At 37.9% G+C, this 9542-nt stretch overlaps 1 protein-coding gene across 1 annotated transcript; it reads right to left on the reverse strand.

Annotated features, from left to right (window-relative positions):
• Positions 1-2400: 2400 nt before the first annotated feature.
• Smp_007380 (hypothetical protein) lies at positions 2401-8544 on the reverse strand. Its single transcript, XM_018793982.1, has 4 exons — positions 8387-8544; positions 5593-5959; positions 3358-3738; positions 2401-2531 (listed from the first exon to the last, which is right to left on the reverse strand). Exons 2-4 carry the CDS (start codon positions 5941-5943, stop codon positions 2475-2477), a joined length of 789 nt encoding a protein of 262 aa, XP_018648440.1. The 5' UTR covers positions 5944-5959; positions 8387-8544; the 3' UTR covers positions 2401-2474.
• Between the last annotated feature and the right edge of the window lie 998 nt (positions 8545-9542).

Consider the following 9542-nt stretch of genomic DNA (forward strand, 5'->3'; position numbering starts at 1 on the left):
GCCTGTACCAGCTGATGTCCCTTCATTAAGATCCTTCTTCGGACTAATTAGTCATTACAGTACATTTCTCCCTGAATTAGTTAGTAAAAAGACAAACTTTGGCAGTGGTCATCAGAATGTCAGGCATCTATTGACAAAGTCAAATTAATGCTCAGCTCGAAATTTCTTTTAACACACTTCGACCCAAGCTTGTGGATTGTTGTTGAGTCTGATGCCTCTAGTCATAGGGTTGAAGCAGCGATATCCCACGTGTTTAAAGACAAATCACAAAGGACGATTGGTTATACTGCTAGATCACCCACCTCAGCCGAACGGAATTACAGCCAGATTGAAAAGAAAGCCTTTGCAATCATTTTCGCTGTTGGGAGACTCCAGAAAATTCTCTACGGCAGTACGTCTACTCTACTGACAGACCACAAACTTTTAATTGCAATTTCTGGTCATAAAAAAACCGCTGTTCATAAGGCTAACAGATTACAGCGCTGGGAGACAATTCTCCTGAGTTATGACTTTGATGTCAAGTATCAGTCGACAAATTGCCGGTGGGCGGCCTATGCTCCTCCACGAGGGGTAACAGGCGTAAGTAAGTAATCAGTCAACAAATACTATCGGTCAACCTAGCTCTCTCTCTCGGTTGATTAAAATTCAACACCCCGGACCGGAGGACATGATATTTGCCTCCATAGCAGTAGATCCAGAAATAAGGTGTTTGGTAGCAGAGGCCACTCGAAATACGATAGTGTCATCAGATAGTCAAAGAAACTCTTCGAGACCCAATCCTACAAGAAGTTAAAAAGTACTACCTAGAAGATTGGCCCTCCAAGATCAGCTCCACAGAACTTCAGCGCACACTACCAATCATTGACGACTGCCTTCTGTTTACAGAACGTGTCGCGATACCAAAGAAGTTGCAGCTACCAGTGCTTGAACAGTTGTACACAGGACATCCTAAAATAAATCGCATGAAAGCGCTGGCACGAAGTTATGTATATTGGCCTCATTAAACCACCCAATTGGAGCAGCTATCCCGTTCATATACAAAATGCGCATTAACAACAAAGACACCGCAGTCACGGTGCATACAATTAGACTTTGCTGGTCCACTTCATGGACAAACTTACCTATTAGTAGTTGATGCATACAGCAAGTGGTCAGAAATTTCTCTCATAGGACAGCCAACTGTAAACTGCGTAGTCAGAAAACTACTTCAACCATTCAGTCGCTTCGGAGTCCTAGAACTAACAATTGGCGACAATGGAACACAGTTTACATCTGCTATTGTCTCAGAATTTTTTCGGCAGACTGGGATCAATTAGGTCCGAACACCTTCATTCCATAGCCAATCCAATGGAAAAGTCGGAAGCTTTGTTGATACATTTAAAAGTGTTCTTCAATAATTAAAATGGAGAAGAAACTCCATCGACGTCATAGGGTACAAAAGCGATTGTTCACTGTGGGTCAAAAAATATTTGCTATGGATTATCGTGCCAAAAATCTTACATGGATAGCTGGTCGGATAGTGCAAAAGGAGGTGTGGTTTACGAGGTGTCGGTTGGCTTAGAAGTTTGAGTGCGTCATGCTAACTAAAAGCAACTCCGATCGCCAGCAACTAGATTTGACATAGAACACCTTTTGATGTTCTGCTGGACATCTTTCAAATAAAAACCCCAGAAAAAGGATAGACCAGTCTCTGTGCAAAGTGATACCACTTCATTACTAAATAAAAAGTGGCCAAATCGGAAGCCCAGACCAGTCATGCAGTTTCATATGGACTCTGACACCAGATCCTACGAATCTGCCCGAATGGGAGGTGTCAGAGGGATATAGATTAAATTAAACTATGTTCCGTGCAGAATCATGTTGGAACGCGACGAATGGCCATTTCTTATTAAATCATAGCTAGCGGGTACTTGGAGAAAACTGCAGAATCTTCTTGTACAAAATTATAAATGTACTTACGTTCTTATTGTGATTCCTACTTTCATCCAACTCTTTCTATTTGGAATATGGTTGCGTTTCTGTTCAACTGTGTTCTCATTTGGAGGCTTGTCGAGTGAAGTAGTGTCCAAAAGATACTAAGCAGTGGGAATAGCTGGGTCGTAATACGGGAGACATTAACAATCATACAAAGAACTTCATATTAAAAGATACTACTTGTGGACAGTTTTTCTGTTGTCAGGTAGCGTTTGCTTCTGCACAGATAACACCAATCTAATATACAGAAATGACGCAAAATCATAGTCATACAACATACATTTCTGATTGACTCGATAGATAAATTTTCACTGAGAACAAATGACTTGACTGGGAAAATACACTTTTTCTAATCAGCATTAATGAATTGAAAAAGATCGTAGTTATTTAGAATTAATTTGGTTCTGAAACTAAAGAAAACCACAACATAACATATCTTTTTATTTACAGAAATAAAAAACAACCATAGATTCGTAGTGATTTTTTGTTCTTTGTTGGAATTATTGCTTTTCAATTAACGTCCCTCGAATTCGCCTTTGTTGAGCCTCTTCATTGGCCTGTTAAATAAACATAGAATTGATGAGTTCACATCGAACTGTAATAAGTTTCCTGATAATTATTTTGAACTTATATATTATTATTGTCAATAATAATGTACAATAAGAATTCATTAAACAGGTTGACAAACCAAATGAAGGGCTTTAAGATAACTAAAGTAGCTAATTATCTGAAATGCAGATAATATACTGCCATTATTATATGACCGTCTTAATGGCAAGTATGCTGTGACTTTAAGAATCATAAACTTGAAAATTGTATCTTTACAACTTTTGAACATGATAAGTGAAGCGGGATTCTAACTAGGTGTCCTGTTCTATATCTTCTATAGAAGTATTCAAATCATAAAGATGTTCCTTGATGTTAAATCAATGACACAACAGTGAAATCAACATTAATTTACTTAAAAAAGTATTATCAGTTGTTATCAAACGGTAGTGAATAATTCCAACTTTTGAACATAAAAAACATTTGCAGAGCAGGTGAGGACCCATAAATATTGTGATATTAAACCTCTCTGACAATCATACATGGCAAAAACGTTGATTGTATACAACTTTTGGAAATGAGGATTCATAATATACAATTTGGAATCCATCTAGATTGCATCAAGTACTATTTTGACTGGAACCTCGACTAGTTAGGAATTTCAAAATATGAACTTGACTTTTAAGTAGTTAATGATGAATAGTACTTTTAAGATTATTTGTTTAATTCTCTTGGGAAAAAATATTAAGTTAAATATTAAATATCCATTAATAGACTTTCAACAGTACAATAAACTACCCATCGGAAAATGGTAAATGACTGCGTAAATCTATTTACCTCATCAACCAAACGGCGTTTTATGATACCACGTCGAATCATTTCTTGTTCAATGACACGAGCATTGGCTGCATACGAATCTGCTATTTCTTTTGCTTCGGCTTCCTCTTCTTCATCTTCAATAGTAGAAACAGTGACAGCGGTATCAATGCCTTGAGTAGTTTCTTGTTGTTGAACACTTCGGCGCAATGGGGCGTTATTCGATGCTTCACTTTGCTGTAAGGCAGCCGCCTCAGCAGCTAATGCTTCAAGTAATCTGGCATTAGCAGAGCTTTCATCAATATGCTTCGCAGCAGTTGGTCGTTTCGGACATAACATAGATGCAGATAATGCAGCTTGATCATCTTGAAGTTTTAATGCATTCTTCATAATAAATTCAGTCTAGTTAAGTGAAAAAACGTATACCACGTGATTAGTCATGATCATAAGACAGTGGATGATTGAGCTTTCTTTATTTGAATAGTAACATGATAAATGCAAGTATGATTCAGTAGTTTATGGAGTTATCTAATAACCTTTGGGTTACGACGTTTTAGGCCACTTCACCTACTTGAAATTCGGAAAGTCAGATAGAATTGTCCACCATCACATAAAAATGTATGCATTGTCAGAGAAATTAATTTTAGAATCAAAGGATTGATAAAAAATTAGCTACTTATTATACCTATAGATCATAAAGTATTTAATACCACCAGTAATACCTGTTATCATGTTTGTATGTCAACTATCCATAAACTATAATGTAAATATGACTGACGGTAATTATATACGTTAAAGTGAAATGGCTTTAATAATAATGAAAAATAATCAGAAGGGGTTTTGTGGAGATTTCAGTATTTTCATAGTTGAAATCATGAAAAATAACACATTAATTCATAAAACAAATTATACCTTAATGTGAGTTGAATGACATAGGTTTAAAACTACAAAAACATGATTTTCCGGGTTCGCAGAAAGGTCTCGATCATGATGTATAAAAACGGTCCCCTAATGGCTAAAGAACTTTTAATCAATAGGTTACAGATTACAATACTGGTTCAACTGCTCTGGTTTAGTTAAACCAAATGTGTGGTTCAGAGACGGGTACTCAAACCAGACAAATCAATCAGTTGATTATGGGGAGGAACAAAACTTTGCACTTTGTTTAAAAAACGTGCAGGAACTGTAGAGAACTACACATGTTATTAAAACTTTACCAGAAATCAAGGGTTAATTTTTGTCAAAGACAAATAAAATGGAACCCGTATTATCATTTTCCTATCAGTGCGACTCGGTAAGCGATTACAGATTCGTGTGTTCGAAGATGAGTTCTACGTAGATATGCGTAATTTATTAGTGATCTCATGCTACAAGAATAAGAATGTCTTAACTCTTCAGATAATGAATCCAGTTAGCAATTAAAGAATTTTTAAAAAGTTTGGTTAATTGGTAGTATATCTTTAAAAACATAACGGAAAGCAAGTGTATTAGCATCTGGCTTGTCAGCTTCGCCTGCTAGTGTTCCACTTCCTCACAATCACTGAACACTTTGATGACAAATATATTTGGATCTCATGGTACAGGGTACCTAACCAGGTCTATTCACTTCAGTTTTGATCTATAAAGAAAGTCTGATGATTTCAAAACTTTAGATGGGATGTAAGTTTTTCATGATGGTTATCTATCACTCCGATAAACCATTGTAGTCTATGAAGGGTTTATACAAGACTTTGATACATAATCTTTATCCAAGATGATATACTTTCGATTTACTATAAAGGACTTGTAGAGATCGAATTTGAGTTTGAACCACGAACTGCTCTTAGCTAGATCACGATTGAAAGCCTGTAAGCACTAAACATCCATTTCGTCCCAGTGTGGGACTCCTCAGGAGTGAGCACCAACGATCCTGTACGCGGGAACTTCTGGAGTCCTGGTGAAAGGCCGTGACCAGTGGAGCTAAACCGTGTCGCGTGTGAGGCAGTTGCTCATCGAAGACAATGGAAGATGATCGTGAAATGTTGTGGATTGATTGAAGTTATACATCAACACCGTTAGATGCCCACTTAGTGGTCTGGAGGTCGAAGGATCTTGGTCCAATTCCCGCGTGCGGAGTCGTCGGTGCACACTTTTGAGGAGTCCCACACAAGGACAAAACTGTTCCCTAATGATTTTAAGTTTTCAATGGTAGTTTGTCTAGCTAAGATAATTTCCTAATTTGAACCGTGAAAATATTTTATATTCATCGAAAATTACCGTTGAATTTTCTGCACTGTGACGATAAAAGATTGGTAATCCACAGCTTTTGCAGTACCTGCGAAACTGCTTCTCTATTCCATTTGGCCAACGTATATAAATTGGAGTGAGTGGATTAACAGCCGTAGCTGTTGTTTTATGAGCACGTTTGGACCCATCAATAACTCTAGCATCATCTCTAGGACGCTTTGGTAGTTTCTCTACTAGACAGTCAATTATCAGGGACATTTGACCACAGATACATGAATAAACAAACAGTGGTTTCTCACTTCCGTAATTATACCGTGGTCTCGAATCAGTTACAATATGTGTTGCTCGTTTGCGAACGCGTGGCTTATGATCTTTGCTCATATTTCAATTAAAAAATCTGGAAAAAATAAATTAGTCTTGTCATAATTAAAAAGAGGAAAATTCACCAAAATTTTTATATTAAAAACACTCAGTATAAACGAATATCAAACCAAATAAAAAGTCAGAGAGATGAGTTAAGTATATTAGCCTCCTGAAAATCTGTTTCATTCTCCTCTTCCATTGCTTGACTATTAATTAAAACAATGTCTGACTTTATGTATATAAGCGCAAATATCGAAAAACGTCTTTGAGAAAAGTATGTACCTGACAAGGCGCCAGATAAGCTTGAATTCTAAGTGACTATGAAGTACTTAACTGATAACGAGTCCGAATTATTGAGCATGCAGAAGTCTAAAAACTGTTTTATTAAGCAGCTATTCTGTGGGGACTAAAATTACCTCTAAAGTAACTAGAATCTGTCTGGAAACTTGTCTGTGGCTGATAAAGTGACGCACTAGCACTATTTCACTAATGTAGGTTGATGGTATCAAAAGATACGGACGATACAAATGACAGTGTCCACTGCTTCATATTCCCGAACCAGATGAAATCAGAAAGTCTTTTTGTAGAACAAACAAAAGTATTTTGGTAAGTTAAACTATTATCTAATCTACTTGTTTTATTACAGCTCGACGAATCACATGGGAAAAAGTCCTCTTTAGGGGTAATATAATATGTACAGCTCTAACAACAAAAAGCAAACAAAAAAAGGAAATAAAGGCGAACTTTGGAGAGAGTCCCTAAGATAAGTCGGTGTGAATATACGCGACAATGCATCAAATTATCACTTCCGCAGCCCGGGGTAAATAATGAGGATTTTCTCCAAAATTTCCCCACTGACGATAAGTGTGTCGTAACTAACACTTTTACATCCCTCAAAATTAACACCGATTTGTCCACTTTTATCAAGAATAAACACGTAAAATAATCAACATTTTGAAAAACTCAACGAATTACTTTAGTACCATCCAAATATTTCAGGAGCTCCCCTTTAATTCCCAAAAACAACCGAACTATCTGCGCACCCAACATAAAAATAGCAGTTTATATGAGGACGATTTATCGACAAATTCTACACAAAGTTGTCGATAATATCAGAATATTAAGTGTGTGACCAACCTTAAGCAATTGTCCCCTGTAATCTGTGGACACACTCCCAGGTCACTAAGATCACCACTAACCCAGCTTTGTTTTCAGGTCCCACAACAAGGAATATCTTTTCACGGTGTGGACAGCCGAGAAGTAATAACCGCCCTTGTTCCTCTATCAGCGCCCGAGGTCATCTGGTCCACGACAAAATCCCTCCCTCATCTCTTAATAATTCCTCCATCTTTACGACCAACCCTTCTCGCATACCTTTATCACCGGTCGCCAACAATCATAATGATTTGAGTCTCCTGAAACTACCCTCTAAACTACATATTGAAGCTTTGAGTACTTGGAACTCGTCTGATAGGAAACAGATTTCGTTAAATAAGACTTTAGAATCCCGTGCCATCGATGTATGCTGCGTCTCTAAAACGCGCATACAGGATCCAAGTACAATCATTCATATGACCTCACCACGTCAATATAAAGGACCTGCACGATTTACTCTTTGCGTATCTGGAGACCACATTGCCACTTTTCATGGTCTCGCTGCTGTAGGTACAGTACCAAGTCCAAAAACAGAACAGGGTCTGTTAGGCTGGATTCCAATAGGCAGTCACCTGTGAGCGACAGTAAGTAATCGAAAATATAGGGACACGCCATTGCCTTTGCCTACACTCCCATTGATTGCAGTTCGGATGGAGTTAAGGAGGATCTTCGTAGGAAACTATCCAACCTCTTTCAAAAAGCTGAACGTCATGATGTAGTAATAGTGGGAGGTGATTTTAATCCTCAAGTAGGCAAACTAAACCAAACCGAAAGGCACTTAGGTGGATCATACGGTATCGCGGTTTAACGAACAGATAATGGGGACCATCTATTTCTAGCAGGCACTAACTTTATGCGTAAGGTAGAACATCACCTGGAGTGGCGACTCTCACAATCGACTGAATGATGGACCACATTGCTGCCAACCATCGTTGGAGAGGTTCGATAAAAGACTGGCACTCATTCTGGAGAAAATGTTTAGACTTGAATCATACTCTAGTACGAGCACTTGTACGTCTGCGTCTTACTGAACCTAAAAAAGTCACAGCAAGGAAACTCAACGTTCATCTTAATGACGAAAAGGTCAATAATGTATTTTCGACGTCCGGCACAAACTGTAGACAATTCGACCACATCCTAAGACAGCTTAGTCACGTTATCCTTGATAGTCTGTAAAACTGAATTCAACCTCAAACTAAACTTACTCGTTCTAGATTGCATTGTTATTAGGTGTCGAAGCACCGGTTTATGAAAACGACTCTATTTTGGTTGAGCTTATTTATACACATTTGAATCGATAACATACTTGACAACTGAAGAAGTGGGAGTGTCGAACAGTTCAAATTCGGGATATTCAACCCATCTGTATCCACATTGCATTTCTGCGAGATCCAAGTTGACAGAACCATCTAGGTGATCACTCATTCCAAAACTTCTCTGCCAAAAATGATAGGTAATGACACCCAACCCGTTTTAGTTTATCCATTTGCAGTATTTATTTCGGTCTGGGAAAAAAGGTGACGATTTGACGAATTATTGAGTACATTCGTATCGATCTCTCGAAGAATTTTCCCTGAAGTTCGCTTTTGTTTTTCTTCTTTGCTTCGTAGGTTTGTACCAACAGTGTAAGCCTTAGGGGTTGAGTGAACGAAATATGGGTGGTATGAAACAACGAAGTCTATCGACATTTTTTCGTGCTAATATCCCTCTAATTTTAAGTATAAACCGTGTAGCCACTAGTTTTATGACTGTCTAGTAACTTCTGCCTGTTGCCGAGTAGTTTTAAATCCTGACGGTAATGCAAGCAATTACATCAAGCATTACACTACGAGCAAGGATGGAAGACTGTGTTTACTAAAGTATTAGTTAATCGGTAACTGGGAGTGTCACTTCAATAACGTTAGAAATTTGCACTAGGGAGCCCTGAAAATTCTCTGATGTAATGACATGATCTACCTTAAGGACTTAGTGTCCTTATGAGTACACGGTTGCAGCATACCACAGACCGATTCATGGTTATTCTATCTTAACTCATTCACCGACAGAAATAATTCAGACTGTCTCGACCGGTTGAGACACTCAAAAAATCATCAGCCGATAATAAATAAAATCTTATATTTATCTCAACCATAGAACACCAAGTTCCACAGAAACGGTCGCATAGTTTAGAAACATTAAACAAACTAAGTACTTATCGGCAAAAAAGAATATGTTGTCGTACCCTGTCTCAAAAACTTGTAACCTCAGCAACCGTACAGATAAGATTACTACAAACTGTATCTATATTACCGACTGCCAATGCATGAAATGAATCGTACGTACCACACTAAAAACAAGAGCGACATATGGATCTCAAGAATTCTTCAGAAGGCATCCAATGCATCGGAGTACACTGCGCACATCAAGGTCAAACAGCGGCAAAATTACTGGTGCGTTCAAATAGTTCGAATGATTCTGGACGG

The sequence above is a fragment of the Schistosoma mansoni genome, chromosome 1, assembly GCF_000237925.1.
Source record: "Schistosoma mansoni strain Puerto Rico chromosome 1, complete genome".
In the NCBI taxonomy this organism is placed as follows: Eukaryota; Metazoa; Platyhelminthes; class Trematoda; order Strigeidida; family Schistosomatidae; genus Schistosoma; species Schistosoma mansoni.

Excerpts from the sequence above, each read along its gene's own strand:
- Smp_007380 (XM_018793982.1), bottom strand. The coding sequence starts at position 5,943 with ATGAGCAAAGATCATAAGCCACGCGTTCGCAAACGAGCAACACATATT. Across the intron at positions 3,739-5,592 it reads ACAGTGCAGAAAATTCAACG|ACTGAATTTATTATGAAGAA; the intron begins GTAATTTTCGAT and ends TCACTTAACTAG. Across the intron at positions 2,532-3,357 it reads AACGCCGTTTGGTTGATGAG|GCCAATGAAGAGGCTCAACA; the intron begins GTAAATAGATTT and ends TTTATTTAACAG.